This window comes from Phyllopteryx taeniolatus, chromosome 11 (genome assembly GCF_024500385.1).
Source record: "Phyllopteryx taeniolatus isolate TA_2022b chromosome 11, UOR_Ptae_1.2, whole genome shotgun sequence".
Lineage (NCBI taxonomy): Eukaryota > Metazoa > Chordata > Actinopteri > Syngnathiformes > Syngnathidae > Phyllopteryx > Phyllopteryx taeniolatus.
Genome location: NC_084512.1, coordinates 14,910,853 through 14,932,648, shown reverse-complemented (window position 1 = coordinate 14,932,648; position 21,796 = coordinate 14,910,853). Strand labels below are relative to the sequence as shown.

General features: G+C 41.3%; 3 protein-coding genes across 6 annotated transcripts in view; 2 read left to right on the top strand and 1 right to left on the bottom strand.

Moving 5' to 3' along the window:
* The window catches only part of khdrbs2 (KH domain containing, RNA binding, signal transduction associated 2), a 75,758-nt gene extending 73,205 nt beyond the window's left edge, over positions 1–2,553 (bottom strand). For 2 of the 4 annotated variants that reach the window (XM_061790524.1, XM_061790523.1), the window contains exon 1: positions 2,120–2,553. In XM_061790524.1, coding sequence (XP_061646508.1) covers positions 2,120–2,210 — 91 coding nt within the window. In that variant the 5' untranslated portion in view covers positions 2,211–2,553. The remainder of the gene's footprint in view (positions 1–2,119) is intronic. The other 2 variants (XM_061790521.1, XM_061790520.1) reach the window with 1 other exon arrangement.
* A 2,065-nt stretch (positions 2,554–4,618) lies between these two features.
* si:dkey-103j14.5 (isoaspartyl peptidase/L-asparaginase) lies at positions 4,619–7,072 on the top strand. Its single transcript, XM_061790303.1, is given in 8 exon segments — positions 4,619–4,805; positions 5,043–5,142; positions 5,729–5,932; positions 6,438–6,502; positions 6,505–6,546; positions 6,714–6,824; positions 6,916–6,963; positions 6,966–7,072. Coding segments are annotated over 8 exon segments (864 nt in total).
* A 1,454-nt stretch (positions 7,073–8,526) lies between these two features.
* phf3 (PHD finger protein 3) lies at positions 8,527–21,471 on the top strand. Its single transcript, XM_061790043.1, has 16 exons — positions 8,527–8,678; positions 9,680–9,930; positions 10,294–10,416; positions 10,499–11,810; positions 13,068–13,338; positions 14,182–14,233; positions 14,632–14,752; positions 14,854–15,010; positions 15,120–15,236; positions 15,366–15,494; positions 15,579–15,723; positions 15,801–15,987; positions 16,066–16,213; positions 16,942–17,031; positions 18,705–18,900; positions 18,980–21,471. The coding sequence occupies exons 2-16, from the start codon at positions 9,696–9,698 to the stop codon at positions 20,683–20,685; spliced, it is 4,989 nt and encodes a 1,662-aa protein (XP_061646027.1). The 5' UTR covers positions 8,527–8,678; positions 9,680–9,695; the 3' UTR covers positions 20,686–21,471.
* The last annotated feature ends 325 nt before the right edge of the window (positions 21,472–21,796 follow it).

Genomic DNA, 21,796 nt, shown 5'->3' with positions numbered 1-21,796 from the left:
AGAAGACTAGCTGCTATTTTGTCAAATATTTTTTTTTAATCTTTTTTTCTCTTCATGAAGTTTAGTTTTCTGAAAGGAATGTCCATGATGCTCATCATGTTTCAAAAAGATAGTTACTAAATTTGCACAGGTTTTCCTACAAAATTATATTCAACAAATTACTACCTCCGCCAAGGAGGTTATGTTTTCATAGTTGTGGGTTACAGTGGGCTCTCTTTGCACAGATGCCTCCATTCAATTTAGGTAAAAAGCCACACGTCATTAAAAAGGATGAAGATTTTAAAATGTACTTTTTTTTTTGGATAGATGAAACTTTGACTCCATGGCACTATGGTATTAACCTGCTATTGGCTGGCAACCAGTCTCGGGTGAAATTCAGCGGGGATAGGCTTCAGCACACTCTAATGAGGACAAGTGCTATAGTAAATTGATGGATGGATATAAGTTTTACAGGTCCCAAATCGTGAAGCCCAGGTGGAGGTCTGCAGTCTCCCAGTGTTAGTTAAGAAGAAATAACCCAGACTTAATTTTGATAAACTGAACACTCAATGCTGGGCACTTTTTAAAAAAAATTTTTTTTTTACCCTACCTTACAAACTAAACTAGACAGACTACATCAACTGTTGTCTGATACATACAACTTCATGAATAAAATCTATCTTTATACTACAGTATGCAGCACAATGGCTGGACTTAATATGATAAGCAATGATCACTTGTCTGTCTGTGGATATTTGAGTGCACCTGTTTTGAATGTTGTTTGTCTGGCATACTGCAGGAGAGATGATCCTATTTGTAATCATATCTGCATGCCAGTGCAGGACAGGTGTTTCATCAACACATTCCCAAACACATGGGATGCTTCCACTCTGCTTCCCAGTGGAGCACACAGGTTTACCTACAGTATCTATGAATGCAGGTTACATTAAGCTCATCTTTATATTTGAGTTGAGCATTTATTGTATTGACACAGAAATGCACAACAGTTGGCATACATATAATACGTTAGTAAAATTCCATATTATATGGTATGATAAAAATGCATTAGTTTCCTCACATTCCTCTTGTCTCACTACCTGACTGCAATCATTTGAGTAGATAATACTAGCATTTATTCATTAATTTACCACAATGGTCAAATCTTTATCTGTGCCACTGTAACAGCTTTTCAAAGAATGTAACTTAACAGGTATACACTGTAGAGTAAGGAACAGTACATCCTTATGTTAAACCAGTTTATAAGATTTTGTGTGTTACAGTACTATAAAGATGACACATTTCCTGTATATTAATGAATGCCTAATGCCTAGTCTGCATGCTTAGATTCACGTTAAATCACTGCAAAGCACCTGTCTCTGTGTTTACACCGTGCAGAGGAAATGAGTCCTTTGAGGGAAACAGTTTTACTCAGCATGCAAAAAAAAAAAAATAAATAAATAAATTTGGCCCCACATTTTGCTCTGTATAATAGTTAAAGGGCACTATAAAATGACTATATGTGTACTTTGTTGCAGTCAGGCTGACATTTTTATTTGAGTTCAAATACAAACTGTTTAAATGCATATGTTCGGGCGGCACGGTGATGAACTGGTTAGAACATCTGCCGCACAGTTCTGAGGACTCGGGTTCAAATCCGGCCTCGCCTGTGTGGAGTTTGCATGTTTTCCCCGTACCTGTGTGGGTTTTCTCCGCGTACTCCAGTTTCCTCCCACGAAAAAAAACATCCATGGTAGGTTAATTGAAGACTCGAAATTTCCCACTTTTTGTTTTTTTTGTGCCCTGCGACCCCTACTGGAGACCAGTCCGGGGTGTACCCCGCCTCTCACCCAGAGGTAGCTGGGATAGGCTCCAGCACGCCCCCATCCCTCGTGAGGATAAGCAGTACGGGAAATGAATGAATGAATTTGGTTGCTGAACATTAACCTCATTTGTGACTACACATGCACTTCATCAATCAAATCAACTATACTTTTCATACTTATTGTATAATTTGCATTCAATTTGTGTATGGCAATTTAATTTCCGGACACTGTGTCTTAGGATAGAAACTTTTCTAACTGGTAGTTCAAATTAAACAATATGTGCACATATTAGAAGTAGTGTGTATGGAGTGAATTACCTTCTGCAAGCAGGCGTAGAGCATGCCCGTACTGAGGCTCCAAAGTGTTTTTCTCAGCCACCAGTTCAGGTAAGTGGTTATTTTGATGCATTCTTATCAGCGCAGATTTGCACACAGTCGGTCGTGCAGGCGTCCGATATTAAGATCCTCGCTCCTGGTGTTGGCAGCTGCAGCCTCAAAGAAGAGCAGATTCCCTTCTAAAACAAAAACAAAAACAAAAAAACAAAAAAGGGGGCCCTAATTTATTTCGTCCTCCAAGGTGTCCGAGATGCTTGACTGCAGGTGGACTTGTGATTCATAGAAGTGAGTTATTTGATTGATAGATTAATTTGACTTCTTCCACCGCTGGTTGTTGCCTTTCCTCCTCTTCAGCTCCACGCCAGAAGCTCACACTCACAGGGTGCGCACTGCACGCTGTTCCCCGCCCCTCCGTACACCATTGGACATGCTGGGACTGGGGGGTGCTGCAGAACAAAGACACCTTACCCTCCTCCTTCCACATGCAATAAGTAAATAATTGGCCATACTGTGTAATGAAAGCTGCACAACTTGCACAACATTGAAATCAACAAGGGGGCTGCCCCATATTGATCTTGCACGAAGAACATATTGATAAAGAGTACATATTGATATTTTAATTAGTTACCATTACGTTCCAATTTAATCAAGTGGTAAGGATTACTTAAGGTTTGTTTACTAGTCGTGCTAATTGGCTTTTGCCACCTGGGAGTACGTACGACGGCATGGGAAAATGCATGAAAATTGCAGTAATTACACTACAACAACAGTTAATTTCTTCACATTCTCTTATGTTTTATATAATACAGTGATATTTTTCTAAAACAAAATTGTGGCGCTTTGGGGGGGGGGGGTGGAACTGATTAACTGCTTTTCAGTTAACTTCAATGGGGGAAATAGATTTTCTATACGAGTAAAATACCGGTATACGAATTAAACACCTAAATCAAGGTAAATGCATGTCATCCCTTGCTGTGTATGATATTCTTTGGTGGATTATTGTTGACCTCTAGTGGTCAAATACAGTACTGCACATTCACTGCCTATCATTTTCCGTACTGTTTGTCCTCATTAGGGTCGTGGGCGTGCTGGAGCCTATCCAAGCTCTCTCTCTCTCTCTATCTCTCTCTCTCTCTCTCTCTCTCTCTCTCTCTCTCTCTCTCTGTGTCTCTTTCCAATGAATTGCTCTATGTGTCGGCAGAGAGTTGCAATGGTGCGCAGCTAATAAGCTAATTAGGCACTAGGAGCCAGCGCTAGCTGCAATGAGTTACTCTTCGTGGATCTGACACTATGTATAATGCTACCGTGAATTATCTTATGCCAAGTTACGGCGTGTTCACACCTGGCTTTTATTTAGGGGTAGAGGACAGAAAAAGTTGACATGTGCTGCAAAAACTCAAAGTCTTACCAAGAATATTTGTCTTATTTATAGTCAAAAATAATTAAAATACGAATTTGTACTTAAAATAACTAGAATAAAATTGCCAGGGGAGTAAGAAGAAGAAAAACTTACTCCCCTGGCAATTTTTTCTATAGCTTCTTCTTCCTTTCCTTCCGGCTTGTCCTGTTAGGGCTCGCCACAGCGTGCCATCCTTTTCCATGTAAACCTAAATCTCCTGCATCCTCTTCTCAAACACCAACTGCCCTCATGTCTTCCCTCACGACATCCATCAACCTTCTCTTTGGTCTTCCTCTAGCTCTTGCCTGGCAGCTCCATCCTCATCACCCTTCTATCAATATACTCACTCTCTCTCTCTTTCTCTGTTCTAACTTTGTCTCAATTTACAACTGTGGTCTATTATGCAAATGAAAAGTTTACACTTTAAACAATTTATTTTTTCTTTAAAAGAACAAGAGACTTACCAAAATGTGTTTAATATTCCTTTCCTCTGGGATGAAATACTCATTGGTATTATGAATTTAACTGAGGTTAAACTGTTACAAAGGTTCTGTGCTTTTCTGACAATAAACCAGAGCGTTAAAAGTGTACAATATATTGGATAGATAGCTAAATAGATAGAATTATTATTATTATTATCCATCCATTTTCTGAACTGCATTATTATTATTAATTATCTATTTAGATCCCATCATAATCATTTTAGGATCTCGACCAGGTCACCCTAAAATGCAGCAGAATGTTGGAAATCCCATCCACGATATATCATTCGTTATACAATTAACTCACTGAAGTCTTTGTATTCTGAGGACAGAACCACAGAACCTTATGTGAACCAGCTCAAATATGACAGGTACGTTTTAGACAGAGCTATAGAGAAAGATACATTGGTTGAGTGGTTGGTTATAGTGTGCATTTTAATATTATCGCTTGCTTTTGGAATCTAATGAATAAAGTATATATTGCCGGTTTGGGAGAAATCCAATAGAATTTAACTGTTATAGCGAAGACAATGCAGACTTCTTACCCATTCATGATGGGTGTGAGAGTCAAAGACCTAATGTCTTTGTAGGAATTCAAAGATGTCAGCTGTCATAGTCGTGCACGGTGGAGCGTGGGCCATTCCGGATGACCTCGCCAAGGCCTCAGTTGATGGTGTAAAGGCGGCAGCACGTGAAGGCTTTGCTGTGCTGCAAAGAAAAGAAGTTGCACTGGATGCTGTCGAGTCAGCCGTACGGGCCCTGGAAGATAATGCTGTGTTTAACGCAGGTAAGAAGAATAAGCCTCGCCTGTATGCTGACACATTTGGAGCCATCTGAATGAATCAAGCATTTTCTTGGGTAGGCCTAAACTGTAGTATGCGCTTTGGTCATCGGCCGTTTCTAGTGCAACCTCTGTCCTCCTCTAGTCCATAAATATGCAACACTTACTGGGATTATCAACTGTGACTTGAAAACTGAATTTGAGGTTGTGTTTATTATGTGTGGAAAATGTGTGATGTCAAAGATCATGGAACAGCTTTAAATGCAGAAGGGGAGGTAGAGATGGACGCCATCATCATGGATGGAAAGACATCAGCTTGTGGTGCTGTGTCATCAGTGAAGAACATCAATTAAATTCAATTATATGTGGCTGTCATAAAAATATTATATTTCATGGCTACGTTTCCATCACGGCCACTTTTGAAAACAGAAGGCCAGGGAAACTTTCCAAATGCACACCTGAGACCCAGAATCACAAAATGAGAAACCTTCCAAACCCACACAAGGGCCCTGGCCAGAATAAAAAAATGTCAATGAATCCCACTTTTCCCAGTGTTCCGCATCCATCCAGATGTTCAGGGTTGTGGCAAAATCAATTTTCTTGCCAATGCAGCCACAGAATGGAATGCCAGCATGGAATGCCAGTGAACTGTACAACTCGACACCAGAGGCCCTGAGCAGACACACTTAAGGACAATTTTCCCAACACTGTTTTAAAAATGGCATAAAAGAATAATGAGAGTCTCTTTACGATTTATGTGAAAATATAACTGTCAGAGAGATTTCTTTTACAGCCCCTTAATTCCTTGCGCCCTCTGCTGATACAAGCGTACATTGCGTCAGCAACTGATTCAACACCATGAAAAAATGATGCAATTACACATAATTTAAGCATATGGTAATAAAAACGCAATACATTTATTTTCACGTCATTCCCTATCCTACTTTAAATATCAATCAATTGTTGTCTTGGAAACCCGTCGTGTTGACAGACAGCGGTGCAAACCTTTTTGCAAGGAGCATGGGTATGGCCACAGTTACCGCTGATGAGATGGTGACCACTTACGAGAGAAAATAATGGGAGAAGCACAAAAAATATGTGACTGGGGTGATGGAAAACTTCAACACTCACTGGTAGGACTTTAACTTTGAGACCTCTTACCTGCTTTGAGTCATTAACAAACCACGAGACCGATTTTTTTTCCCGTTTGAAACAAGTCAAGTTTGAGAAAGTAGAAGAAGCAATAGCAAAGGGGAATAATTTCGAGCGGCACAACTGGTGATATCTCGGGTTGGGAATCACATACTATATGTAGTGCTTGTCCACACCATGGTCAAATATGAGGTGTGTCAGAAAGGTTCCTGCATTGGTGTCACAAAAGATATATTTCAAACTTGGAGGCAGTCAGAGAAAACCCACAGAAGCAGAGGCAGAAAGTGCAAACTCCACCTCAGGAAGGCCCGAACTGAGATGGGAATCACGAACCTCTCGATTGTAAGGCAGGCCACTGTACTGATAAGTATTATGTTATGTAGCATTAGAATAGTGAAGGGAATATTTTCTAAACTGGTGAAGTTGTCAAAGCCTGTTGATGTGCATGTATGTACAGTACATGATGTTGTCAACTGTCACTCTAAGGCCCATTGCTACTGTTGGTGGTGTTGCTGTAGACTGCGCTGGTAATGTCGCCTGTGCCACATCGGCTATAATAAAATGGTTGGCAGAGTTGGTGATACTCCAGCTGTCGGTGCGATTTAGTTAATTCTACTTGTTCAACTGAAATGTGCTTTTTCTCTTTATTAAATGATGTGTGTTCCCTAGAATTTAAGAAATTGGCACTTGATTGTGGTGAAATGTGGTTATAATATGAAATATGTCTTACAACTGTTTTCCGTGTTCTCTGTTGAAAATAAGGCTGTGGGGGATATGCAGACAACCTCAGTGGTGCAGTGTCTTGTAGTGGACATGGAGAATCCATCCTTAAAGTCACCCTGCCCAGACTTGTTCTTTCACACGTTGCACAAGGTTACAGTTCATGCATGACACTTTCTGCACTTTGTAATGTACATGTCTGCTCACATGTTCTGTTCCTTGATCTAAATTGGTAAATCATCAGGTAAATCTGTGGAAGATAGCATGTCTCTGCAGTACACGGGAGAGCGTGTGCGAGCGCTGGGGGTGTCATCGTTGTTTCTCTTTTGGGTCAGTGGGCTTCAGCTTTCACCACCGAGCGAATGCCTTTGGCCGCTGTGGAACATGAGGTTCTCTTCTAAGAAAAAGAGGCCTCGGTCTCAATGGCTTTTTATTTTATGGTTATAATAAAGGTTTTGATTGATTGGTTATTTTGTGAACACAACACGTTCCTTCTTCTCCAATAAGACCTTGTTTATATCTTTGAAAACAAGATTGGTATAAGATGAACTGTGTTAATTGGGAAAATTTACATGTATTAGCGGTTTTCTAAATCAGTGATTCCCAAACAGGGTCCCGTAGCACACTAGTGTACAGCACACCACCAAACAAAAATGTCACAAAAAATATGAAATAATACTGATCTCATCTAAATTTCCTCTTCCTCTTTACTCAGTGTGTCATATGGGCCTGTTTAATAGAAGACAAACCAAAAAGACAAAAATTGAATGCGCTAAACAATGCACAACTCAAATTCCTGAAAGTTGCTCTGTGGCAAAGAAGTGCATTGCGGTGTCATGTCATGTCTGTGTCTTTTTTATTGACAGATGGCTCGGTTTGAGATATAATTGCATCCCCATGAAAAAAAATCACTGTCTCAGAAAACAAAAATCACTTTTGTCAAACCGCTGCAGTGTGGTGCTGACTACTGGCGAGGAGGACTTACTCGATGTCAGATTTACGTTTACTTACGCATCGGTGGCTGTTGTCGGCAGCCTTCACGTGTACCCGATACCTTGAAATAAGGTTGGTGTTGGACCAATACGGATACCTGGAATTGGTACTCATCCATCCCTGGTGGAAGGAATTATGAACAGTTCCAAATACTGGTCAGCCTTAGCACAAAAACTCCAGGTTTCTGCTAGCAAACAAAATCAAAATCAGAAAAAGCCTCCTAGAAGGTCTGAACTTTATTTTGGATTAATCATATGCACTTTAAAAGGTTGCATGTGTGTGTTGGCTCCCATTTAACATGAGTTTGAATGTAATTGGTTAATTCTGAACACATCCAGAGTTATGAGGATGTGCACACTTGTGCAACCACATTATCTCAGTTGTTTACTTTTACATCTCCTTGAAAATATTTGTTTTCCAATTGAGTTGTGCAGTTTATAGTTCACATAAATGGTCAAAAACGTTTAAGAAATATCAATCTTGGTCTTTTTTGTAGATTGCAAAACCTAGCATTTGAAGAGCGGTGTGAAGACTTTTTACATCCACTTATATAAAAACAATATAGAATTCCTTCGCATCGTCTTTACCTATACTGATGGATTACGTTTTAGCGTGTTTAATAAACTAAAGGAGAAGAATATCAAAGTGGCCCTTGCATCCTGTAATTTTTCTGTATGCTGCACTTGGGAGAAAAAGTTTGGACACCTCTACTTTACGCCCAACCTTATTATGTCTGTATACTGTACCTGCTTGTATACACCGCACCACTACAAATTAAAAAAGGGACTTTTTAATGAGGAATAACCGTCTCCAGTCAGGATGTCAGCTGCTAAGCTACCTGCTGTAAACACAAACCACGTGACTGGCAGCTCTTGCCGTCAGCGGCTTTGCGGCAGCGGGACGAATGACGGCTTCGCTGCTTTAGAGGAAGTTAGCGGTGGCAGCCAGACAGGCAGGCAGCCGCGGGACTATGTAACCTGCACGAATTGGACTCATCGTTGCACTCAGACAGAGGTAAGCTTCTACGTATAAACGCTCACATGTTGAAATACAGAGTGAGCCAACGCTGAACTCGATGCTCGTGGGCGTGTTCGCGCGACGCCTGTGTTTAGCTGCGCTCAGGCTACAAACAAGCCTAGGCCTCTGCTAGCACCACCGAGTTAGCATGTCTCACATATTTTGCCTCGCTCTTGATATTTTACCCACTGTATATGTTACCACTGTGTCTCTAGAACGACTAAGCGCAGTTGTCCAGTCGTTATTATACTGTTGTGGGGACACGTAGGCTTTCCAGGGCTAGAGACTTGAGGAATAAGCAAACTTCCTCCACAGGTCATCTTTAGATTGCTAACGGACATGCTCCATAGTTGCAGATTGGTGTTAGCAACGCGGGCTAACTAGCAGGCAACTTATTTGGAATCGCTATGGAATACTAGTCAAGATAAGTGACATTTTACATTCATTTACATTGAAAAATATTTATCAATGTTAGATTATGTTCAATAAAATGCCCCTGGTCGTAATTACATGCTAAATTGCCTGCTGCAGCTTGTCGACACGTTTGCTGCTAAAACTTCATTCACTGATTAGCATTTGGTGCTGTTCGAAGTTTAGCATATCCTACTGATACTGGCTAAACGTTCTAGTTTGATAAAGAGCCTCCGACATTTGAAGCGAAAACATTGTTTCTCGAAGTAAACAGCTCGCTAACTGCTAGCTTAAGATAGTAACGTGCACCACCAATGGAGAAGATTTTGAATCGCATTATTGTCACATACTTAACCACCCCCTCCAGTTGTCTACATTAGTACTTAAGTTCAAATGCGGACTTGATCATGTTTAACACATTCACTGCCACTGACTGCCTTAGAAGTCAAATATCCATGTTAACATGGAGGGCTGGCATTGAATGAGTTAATTATATTTTTGATGCTTTGATGATGTGCACGTGTAACTGCAACATTCACAAATCAGTTAACTAAATGTTGCTCTCTACATGTGTTGTCCCCATGCAGGAAGGCAGCAGCATTCATGGATATTGCGGACACTTTTAACGTTTTAATACCCAGTGACCAGTTGGACGACACCCTCATAATAGGTCAAAATCTGGAATGTGAAGCCAGTAATGAGTTTGGTTCAGGACTCTACCTTGAAGATTCGCTCAAGAACATGCTAAGTGACAAAGATCCCATGTTTGGATGTGCAACTTCTCAGTTCAACCTGCTGGAAAATGAGGACTCCACTTTTCAAATTTCAGGCGCAGCAGGTACGCTCACTATCAGTACAGGGCATATAGTATTCAAATGAAGTTGTAAAAAACATTTTGATATTGTGCTGAGCATGCCATAATTTGTTTTAAAAATTATTTAGTTCCATATTGTTTTTGTTCTATTTTTCTTTAAGTAACACTTTATGTCACAAATATTAAACACTTGTAGCGTTGTTTGTTCTAAGATCATGTTCAGGTAATATACATTTCAAGCAGTGGTGTGGCATTTAACTTGCTTACTAAATATGTAATTCTAATGAAGGCGACACCTCTCCTTCTGCATCCCTATTTACTTTTTGTTAACCCACCCCACACACACACACACACACACACACATTAAACTTCTTTCTTTCGTGGCAGAGATCAGTGGTGGGTCAACATCCACAGGCCTCGGAGGTGACCTGGCAGTAACGGAGACCAATCCAGCCAAGATCAAGAGACCTGTAGGCAGACCCAGGAAACGTCCATGTAATATACAATTAGGTAAGGCCCAAGCTTATTTTGTTTTCTGTACGCCACATTCAACAAATCAAGAGAGATGGAGTGACGTGTGTTTGGCTTCTAGATAGAGAATCCAGTGACGGTCCAGAGCAAGCCAAGATTCCCACAGATGCTGTACCCAGAGGACGACCGGGAAGGAAACCTTGCAACAGGCTACAGAAGTCCTTTCTGATTAAGAAAGGAGTTAAAGGTGTACAATTGAAGAAAGACCTAACTCTGGGTGGACGCATCAATATCAGCGATATTGAAGGTGTATTATGGTTAAAACCTTCTGTTGTGTTGAAACGACTGACTGTCACCATTGGAGGGTTCAAGATTGAATTACTTCCCGGACCGTCGTATCTCCAGGATGCTGAAGCCAACTTTGACAGTAGTTTTTCCTGTAGCGCGGGTATTGGTTTTGCCATGTTGTCGGACGATGGTGTCCCCGCACAGAATCCTGTACCTGAGAAAGTCGCAGACCGGGATATAACTGAGAAGATTTGCGTTGATGATACACCACTTGGATTGGGTCCATATGTGAACCCCAATGACGTCCAGGCGGCTAACGGGACAGAAATAAAAAGGTGCACTCAAGAAACTAAAGATGACAATCAGTCTATGGTGAGAAAGCAAAAGCCTGTCAATGACCGGAAATGTGGCGTTAAATTGACACCAAACAATGAGACCACCGTAAGTAACAAGGTGGACAGTAAAGAAAAGAAACCGACTTTCGCCAAAAACCAGCTCCAACCCAAGCAACTACTTAATTCCAATAAGAAAGGTGTGATTACAAGTGAACAGAGCAACATGACTAAAGGAGCTACCGTTTCCCAAAATGTACCATCCAAAGTTGTCCAAAGAGATGACCTTCATAAATTAAAGTCTCTTAAAGAGAAGAGAAGCAGTGAATATTTAAAAAGACGGTCTGAAAACACCCCAAGTGAGCATGTCCCTAAACACCCAAAGATGCAAACAGGAGATCCCAAAGTGAAGCCCAGCTCTCCAGTGAAGAAGGCGCCATCTAGTGGAAGCTGCCTAATTGAGCAACACAGTCCAACCAAACCCTCTCATACGCTCAACACCTTGAAAGCAGACGCTTCAAACTACTCACATGTCGCTCGTCCAGGTCTTTCCTCCAAAACATTCGAAGAAGTGGGGCAGGAGAAGGCAAAAATTAAGAAGCCTGAAAAGATCCTCCAAAAGCAAAAAAGTAAAACTGCAAGAAGCATCTCTGTGGATGAGCCACAGTTGTTTATCCCAGACAATGCTCCAGTTGTGAAGAAAGAAAGTGTTGAGCAGCAGGTGCAACAGCAGCTGGAGCAAGTTGCCAACAGCGAGTCTGTGTGGGATGGAAACAATTGCTGTGGTCAGTGCAAGAAACACCACAACAACATGTAAGTCTTAACACTGATAAATGTTTCTTAAATGTTTCAGCGCTTAACACAAATGAGAAATAAAATTCATGTTGCCATAACATTGACATGAGCACATTAACAATAATGAGCACAATGTCATAGTTTTATTACTCCAAGCTCAATTCCAAAACACTTTTGTCAAGATGTGTTGGGCCTGCTTGACACTGCACTTAGCACACCACAGTGCGCTGTCGATCAACCCAGTCATTGTGTTTGTGCTCCTGTGATCCTATGCCATGTTGCGTTGGCTGGCGGCTTATGAGGTGGGCGTCTGCCGCTGAGTTGCCGCTACTGCAAACACGCACAAATGGGAAAAGGTCAGGGTGCAGCGCTTCTTTAAAATTAGACTAGTACACATGGGGAGTGCTTTCAGGGTTACAATAGCAAGAGAATTTGCTTGATTTGTACTGTAAATGGCATGGAGGACAAAACATTCACAAGAAAAATTACGTATAAAGCACAGAGATGGATGCAAATCTCCACTACATTGAGTATACTAAGTTGGTTGTTGAAAGTGTGAGGAACTTGTAATTTTAGTATTTTTAACAGTGTTAGTATAAAATGAAATATAATGTAGCTACACATGCTTAACTTGTATCACGTCGTCTCATTGTCAGCAAAGCTAGGGCTTTCTGTTGTAATTACTTTATGTACAAACCAGCAGGAATAGTCCCTGGCTATTTCCCGTTTGGTAGCTTAGTAACCAGTGCCAAATGTGGAGACACTTGCAATGTGCCGCCGTCGTCATTTCACTGCTCTGCGTCCTAACTCCTACCCCATGGTAGAGGGCACTAAAACCAAGCGCAGTGTGAAAAATGGCTTTATTCTGACAATTGGCCACCCAGTCGAAACCCTGCACCAAAGTGTGCAAGTATGATACTCGGTGTCAGCTTCGTTACAGAGACTTAGCCATACAAAATTGTTACATATGACTGATTTGAACAAGTATATTCAAGATTTTTGTTGATATGATAGGAATAAAAAAAAATACAAAATTCATTTTGTTGTTCCATAAATTGTTCTAACGTTAATGAATTATTGAAGGTATTAAACTGCCAGTCCTTCATTTTAACATGGCTATTTGAATTCGACAGTCGTCAGTGAATGAGTTAAACAGATATATGTCATGTAGTGATTTTACCCTCACGCAGCAATCACAAGAGAGTGTGCGTTATTCAGGCCTGTCTAGTATGGGAAGAAAAATAAATTGAACAAATTATCTTTTTACTCTTCCAGGTTCATGGTAGGCTGTGGCCGCTGTGATGACTGGTTCCATGGTGACTGTGTTGGTCTTGACCTGCTCAAAGTACGTGAGATGGAGGAAGAGGACCAGATGTACGTGTGCTTAAAGTGCTGCGAGGAGGAGAGCAAAAAGGTGGAGCCCGAAACGCCAGCCATACCTGCGGCAGAAATAAAGACTGAAGCCCCTGCTCTGAAGCACGCTCTAAAACCCAAGCCAGGAGCCACTGAGGAACTGACATCAGGGGGGGTCAGATCTTTAAAGAAGGTTAGTCATGTTAGCATTTTTCCATTCTAAAGTTGTTTACCAAATGTATTTCTCTTCATTACAAAACCTGTTCCGCTGTGTGTGTTCCCCAGCTAAGTGATGCTCTGATATTAATCATAGCCAGTGTTTCCACTACACAAGGGTTTGTTGTCTTTTTGCTTTTACTTTCCCTGTACACTGATGGCTTGCATATGGGTGTATGCTTAATGTACTTCGGTGTACTTGGCAACATTTTCTCATAAAAATTAGACATACACTCACCCATCACATTGTACACATATAATGACAATCAGCCAACATTCCACTGGTACACTTGCACAATATAATGAGAAATTCAGCCATTACAAAGATAATAATGATCTCTTTTGACTGACACTGTCAGAGTGGTTTTAAACAATATATTTATTGTTTTGGTTGCAGTTTCCAGTGGTGTAAAACAGCACTGACTCATACTAACAGATGGTTTGGCTCTCTTGGTTATAGATAAGATAAAAATATTAGAAACATATTTCATGCTTGTTAGTACTCTCATTCATCCTGGTCCGTTCTCAAGGCATTGAATCAATCGCAATCCATTCAGTGCCCTGTGAAACATATTTCAGTACAATGCTGTGCTATTGTACACTTCCTCAAAGTACAAAAATAATGTTAATGAACTATAATTAACTCAGGAGCATGTAGTAGAGCATAAGGTCAAACAATCAAATTTAATTATCATTGTAAAGCTGAACATTCATATTTTATCTTCTTTAGACTTTTCAGTTTCATTTGTTTAAAAATTTTCCCAAATATGATTAGTAAAATTATCCTGTAATAATTTGTATTTACTCTCTCATCAAATAGGAACAAGGCCGAAGATCGTCTGCAGATGTAAAAGAAACTCATCATAAAAGAGGTATTTGATACAATGCTTTATATAAACTATGAAAATGTTGATATGAGTTCGTAGCCTGGTTTTACTATTCAACTCTTAAAGACTGAAAGCATGCACATGAATGAGAATTGTTTGCATTTTGTGTAAGTTCTGTTTACATTTTCACAGTATTCAGATGAATTTCAAAACAGTACAAAAACAGCAAATGTGTTTGGCGGTGTTTGAAAAAGACAGAAAAGAGTGAGTGGCACACTGGTAATCGGAAGGAATGGTTCTATAATGCAGTAGTGATATGGCAGGCCGTTGACAACTTTACATTTGTATGGAATTCAACACTCAAGGAAAAACAGCTCTGTTTGAATTGCAGTTCCATTTTTTTTTTCATGCACAGTTCCTTGGTACTTGTTCTGTCCTCACAGGCATTCAGCTGAAACTTGAGGTAAAAAGTAAAAGTGCATCTTCCACTTCAAAAAAGCCTGCGTCTATGGAGGAGATCAGGCGCAGTGTGCGTGATTCTCTGAAAGAAATCCTTTTACAGAGGTAGGAAAGTTCTGTAAATTTACATTACACAGCCTCTTCATCGCACAGCTTTGAAAAACAGTTTTGTAAGGTTGCTGAATGTGTGACGCTCTGCATTTTAGGTTGAAGGAGTCTGATTTGAAAGTCCCTGTTGAGAAAGCCTCAGAAGTTGCCAAGAAGACTGAGAGAGAACTTTTCCACATGTATAAAGATACCGAAAACAAATACAAGAACAAGTATCGAAGCTTGATGTTTAACCTCAAAGATACTAAAAATAATGTAAGTGTAGTTGGAAATGCCTCCAAATGAAACCAGAAATTATATGCATGTAATATCATTACTGTTTTAGTACAATTTTAAAGTAATGTCCTTTTATCCCGCGACTCAGGTTCTCTTTAAGAAGGTTCTCAAAGGAGAAATATCTCCTGCTAATCTAATCCGAATGAGTCCTGAGGAACTGGCTTCGAAGGAACTAGCTGCTTGGCGGCAAAGAGAGAATCGACACGTGAGTAACACTCAACAGTCCTGCATCCTTAATCAAATTTGAGAACTGTTAAGACGCTCAATAAGGCTTATTGATACTCCTCTCCTCTATCGTTAACAAATGTATGCCTGGTCACTGTTTTTTTCACAGACAATTGAAATGATTGAAAAAGAGCAAAGAGAGGTTGAGAGGCGTCCAATCACCAAGATCACACATAAAGGGGAGATTGAGATCGAGAGTGAAGAACCAGGGAAAGTACGTGAGCCCGTGGAGGTGGAGGTAAGAAAGGGGCCATAATCTGATTTGTTAAACTCACAAGTACATGTGGCACTCAATTGTGGACTCACCCTCGTTTCTTCTCAGGTTGAACCCGCAGTCAGAGTCCCAGAAGTACCAGTAGAACCTCAGAGTGCTCCGGAGAAGGCCGTAGAGCGCAACGAGATAGAGAGCGACACCACCAACAAACACAAGTCTCACTTATTTGACCTCAACTGCAAAATCTGTACAGGTGACTACAATTCCAGCCCCGGTTGTGACCTCATACATCGAGCGTAAGTGACTGACTGACTTTTCTTACCGATTAAGGCCGCATGGCACCCCCAGTGAAAGAGGCACCCACCAAAGTGGTCAAAATTGCTACAACAGTAGCAAAGCGACAACCTGCCAAAGGCGAGGAGGCGAGCACGCCGGCGCCGTCTGCTGTTGAAGATGACCTGCACCTCACCGTTTTAGAGGAGAGCTTTCAGAAGGCTCACACCAACTATGAACAAAGGTGAGACTCATTTCCGATAATTTTCTTAGGCAGCTTAGCGCCAAAGTAGTGGCTAAAGGGTTACTCTCTCCATCTCAGGTCTGATCATACAGCTGGCCGAGATGATGACACATCGTTCCTTTCCAGCCTGAAGTCCCTGTGGCGAGGTTTCCTTACTATGCACTCTGTGGCTAAACTTGTCACAAAAGCTTTCCCTGTGTCAGGCATTCTGGACAACTTGACTCAGGTAAGCCACCCTTTCTAACGAACCCCCCCCAACGCACTTTGAAAGTTAAATTTACCTTTTTAACATTCTCAAAGATTTCGACTCCTTTGCCACCCCATTGAAATTGCTCCAATTTACATATAATTTGGGCCTTAGTCCATACCAGCTGTTGAATTTTTTGTCAGCACTTCACTATTCACATTGGAAGTCAGGCCAACTCTGCACTATTCTGTGTGATTTCTGGGCAAAAGTTTATTAAAACATTGTCCTTCTTCACAGTGATCCCAATCATATATCTAAAACCAGACCTAAATCCATTTAAATAAGTGTAAGTGACCTAAAGAGTCTGAACATTAAAGATGCCCTTCCAATTTAGAAAAAAAGTACTGTATTTGGAGCACTCTTGTGAGGAAAAGTGGTCACATCGAGTACAAAATGATGTCAACGTGCCATGGATTCCTTCCTTAAAAGACTGCATGTTGTCATCAAAGGAAAAAGCACACTTACGGAACCTAAGATTTGTTTGTTTTTTAATTGTATTGTCTAGTTTTTAGCTCACATTTTTGATTATGGTTTTATAATGGCCTAATTTTGTACATGAGGAAAACATGCTTTTTTAACCTGGATGTTCATCCCCCACAAGTATAGCCACTGTACATCCATACTGAGGCAATCAAAGTTGACCACTGCTTTAAAAGTATATTAAGCAAATACTTAAAACTGTTTTTTTTTTTTTTTCTTTTTCAAAGGATCTTCCTGACAGCATCCAGGTTGGCGGAAGGATAAGTCCGCAGACTGTGTGGGACTACTTGGAGAAGATACGTGCTACAGGAACTAAAGTAATATTTTGACATCTTAACAGGAGCGCTCAGACATTACATTACATCGACAGTCCCCTCCAAAAGTATTGGAACGGCACGGTCAATTCCTTTGTTTTTGTTGTATACTGAAGATGAAAAGATCAATATGATACAAAAGTTCAGAATTCCAGCTTTTATTTCATGGTATTTACATCGAGATGTGTTAAACAACTCAGGGCAGAGCACCTTTCGTTTGAAGCCACCCACTTTTCTAGTGAGCAAAAGTATTGGTACATGTGACTGATGGGTGTTTCTAGTTGCTCAGGTGTTGCCTTTTAGATTGATTGCTTAAAACATTAGATAGTGCTTGTTTTTGGCTTTGGGTTTCACCTGTGAAAACTGCATTCCATGTTAGGCAAACATGAAGACCAGAGAGCTGTCTATAGGAGAAAATCAAACCATTTTGAAGCTGAGAGAAGAGTGAAAATCGATCAGAGCTATTGCACAAACATTGTGCATAGCCAATACAAAAAATTGGATTGTCCTGAAAAAGAAAGAAACTACTGCTGGTGTACTGAGCAACAGACATCGAACAGTTCGGCCAAGGTTATCAACAGCAGTTGATGACAGAAACATTGTGAGAGCAAAAAACACCCAAAGGCAACAGTCAGTGACATCACTGACAACCTCCACAGGGCAAGGGTGAAGGTATCACAATCCACTGTTCGAAGAAGACTTGGAGAGAAAAAATATGCAGGCCATACCACAAGATGGAAACCACTCATCAGCAAAAAGAATCGGAAGGCCAGATTGGATCTTGCAAAGAAGTACGGAGATGAGCCACAAAAGTTTTGGAACCAGGTTTTATGGACTGATGAGACCAAGATTAACCTCTACCAAAGTGATGGAATGGCCAAAGTATGGAGAAAGAAAGGATCTGCACAAGCTCATCTCTGAAGCATGGTGGAGGAAATGTCATGGCTTGGGCTTGCATGGCTGCTTCTGGAACGGGTTCACAAGTCTTTAATATTGATATAACTCATGATAGTAGCAACAGAATGAATTCTAGAAAACCATTTTGTATGGCAATTTACAGAAAAGTTATCCAAACTAATTGGGAGAAGCTTCATCATGCAACAAGACAATGAGCCAAAAACACACTGCCAACACAACAAAGGGGGAAAAAGTGGAAGGTCTTAGACTGGCCAAGTCAATCACCGGACCTTAACCTTAATGCATTTTACCTCCTGAAGAGGAGACTGAAGGGAGAAACCCCCAGAAACAAGAACTGAAAGAGGCTACAGTAAAGGCCTGGAAAAGCATTTCAAATGATGAAGTCAATGGGTTGCAGGCTTGATCCAGTTATTGCAAGTGAGGATTATGCCACCAAATATTCAAGGTTATTCACTTCGTTAATTTGTCTGTTCCAATACATTTGCTCAATTGAAAAGTGGGTGGCTTCAAACAAAAGGTGCTCAGTCCTGAGTTGTTTAACACATCTAGATGTAAATAGCATGAAATAAAAGCTGGAATTCTGAACTTTTGTCTCATATTCATCTTTTGATCTGAAACCCAAATGTCTTCAGCATACAACAAAAACAAAGAAATTGACCTTGCCGTTCCAATACTTCTGGAAGGGACTGTAACTGTACACTGATTGTTACTTTGCTAACAGATGCTATTCTTTTTTTTTTTTTTTTATATTCTTAAAGGAAGTGTGCCTAATTCGCTTCACTCCTGTGACTGAGGAAGATGAGATCTCCTACACTCTCCTGTATGCTTACTTCAGCAGCAGAAGGCGTTTTGGGGTGGTGTCAAACAACCGCAAACAAGTGAAGGACATGTATCTCATTCCTTTGGGCGCGTCTGAAAAAGTGCCACATCAGCTTGTGCCTTTTGATGGACCAGGTGACCAAAACAAGTAGATTCCTCTCTGTAAGGAACAGTCATTTTCACGACTCTAATGTAATGTCATGTAATTCGGCAGGTCTGGAAAACAACCGAGCAAACCTTCTCTTGGGACTTATAATTCGTCAGAGGCCGAAAAGAGATTATCATCCAGTTGACAACGAAACGACAAGGATGTCTCCTGAAGTCAAGCCTGTCCCAGTTCCTGTTCAAGAAACTCCTGCCGAAGAAGAAGATGAGAAGCTTTTCCTAGCCTCCTTGACTACTCCCAATATAAACGAGAAGAATCAACTACTTGAGACTACAGAGCCTGTGGAGGAGCCCATCACAGAGTCTTTTGAAGAACCATCTGCAGCAGGGAACAGCAGTCAGGAATCCCACAAGCCTCTTCGTTTTCTTCCAGGTGTGTTACTTGGTTGGGGTGGAGAACTCCCGCCACTGCCAGATGTCGGAGGAAAGCATCCAGATGACACTTCTAAGGCCCAACCTGCTCAGAAAAGAGAGGTGCCATCCAGCGGGGGCTCCAAGGATCCAGCTGTTGCTGTTGTTGCTGCTGTGCCTCGAGAGCGCTTTGTCATCAAGAAAAAAGAAGTCAAACCTGTCCAAGCTGAACTGCAGTCACCCAGCCAGACAGAGGCTGCAAACACATCTCCAGGCAAAGATGCTGAGGCCGCACCCCGGGCTCCTCCAGTCTCCCTGAGAGATAAGCCTCCAGATGTTTCTACGGAAGCGTTCTTGGAAAGCCTGGCGACGCTTCGAAACGAGAGTGAAACCAGCAGCAGTGATACCCCCAAGAAAGATGACATCGCTCCTCTCCCTGATTCAGACAAAGGAAAGTTGGAATCACAGGCGCTGTCAGAGCAAACAAATACCTCCAAACCTCTAAGTGGGATATTGAAAAAGATTTCCACCTATTCCAGTATGACAGAAAACAAAGCCAGGGAAACTAGTCACATTGCTCCCGTGGATGCTAAGCATGCTCCTCCTAAAATCAGCCCAGTTACAACATTTCATCAAGGCTTTTTGCAGATCTCTCAGGCCAAACACAAACTGAAGGAACAAAACCCAACCGCCAGTCAATCAGTTCTCAGTGACCATGAAGATCCTGTTCAAGTTCAGCCGAGCGACACAGCAACTCACACTTCTGCAGTACAAGCGCCACAAGTGGAGAGCTTCGAAGCCTCGGAGCTCCAACGAGACACGGAGACGGCACCGGCTCTCCCAGCGTGCAACAGTGCTGCACCTGTCCACCAGCAGCAGCACCAGCCTCAGGTACCTGGCAGCAACCACGACCTGTCTGTCCCCAACTCTTTCCACACGCCACATGTCCAGGATCAGAACCACACCACGCCACAGGCCCAGGAGAGTACTTCACTTGCGGCGCACCCCGAGAGTCCCTCCCAACTGGGTGGTCGACCTCCATCGCAAGCCAAAGAGGAAACACAGGAGGAGCTCTACACCTACTGTCACCCATGGGAGGAGAGGCAGCGGCACAGTGAGGACAGGGACCACGGTGGGAGGCACGGCCACCGCAGGGACTTGCACCACGGGAAGAAGAGCAGGCACCATGACAGGGACCGAGACCGGAAGCATGAGCACGGCTACGAAGACAAGCACAAAGACAGGAACAGGCACCACAGACACTCTGAGGACCGCTACGGTGAGAAGCGGAAAGAGCGATCCTACAGCGACGACTACAGTGGCCGCCACAAAGAACGCCACAGACACCGACGGGACTCGGACTATGACAATGATCAGAGGAGCTCAAAAGACAGTTACTTGTAATAATTATTTGTTCTTTTAACTTTTTAAATTTTTTTTAAGAAAACAAGCACCAGGAAGTGAGTGTTCGGTGCTCTCAGACTCATTCTCTGATTCATTACTTTCGGTTTTTTGGGCTGTGTATTTTTTATTCTTTCCTAGATGTCATGGCTGTGCAGCTTTTACATCACGTCCCTCCTGAGTCTTCTGTTATGATGAACTCAACTATTGTTTTAGCGGAGTTGCGAAGTTCATCACTTTCAATTTGCTCCACCTTGTAAAACTAACCCCGCAACAAATTCTCACAATTTTATTTGGAAGGTTTTTGCTGCATCAGTTAATCATGAATACAATCCATTTCTGTTCCAATGTAAGTCTTTCCTATTAAGGTGGGATGAAGAAATTGACTCGTTGGGTGTAGATTCTTTTCATAATACAGATCAGGGTCTGATTTAAATTTACAGTTTTAAGATATTGGATTTTTTTGTATTTACTGAACCGCTGCATAATTTTTTTTAGTTTTTGTTTTCTCCCCAACCTCCTGTTAATATTAAGATCAAGGACATTAGGTCAAATGGTTTTGGGGCTAAGTTCACATTTACCACAAAGAGAAACTTTACGGCGGCACCCATTGAACAGTGTCTTGTATTCCCAAATTGGTTATTTTTAAATTGCTTTAAATATTTTAGAGTCTTACTTTCTACCAGAAACGCATTGTACATTTTTGGCTTGTAATATATCTTAGAAATGAAGTGTGCCTTTGCACGTGTGTATGTACAGTTGGTAATAAAGCTAATTCTTTTTTTTTTATTGTTGTTATAAAGAAAATCTCAAATTTCTGTGTACAGTAAATACAGTATATTAAAGATAGTCACCTAAACAACACTGCAGTACTCTATTAAATGTACATAAAACTGACTACAGGTACACAAAGTTTTACCAGTATGATTTATCTTCAAGATCCATGTGTGAAATGAAACGGCAAGTTTTTTTTCTTTTTTTTTTCTTTGTGAGCTTTGAATATAAAAGATTGGAATTAGTTTGCAAAACACTGTAAGGGGCCTTTGTCGGACTGCAGCGGAACTTCCATTGTCAAACAATCTGTCCTGTCATGTTGGTTGGCTTCCTCGTTCTG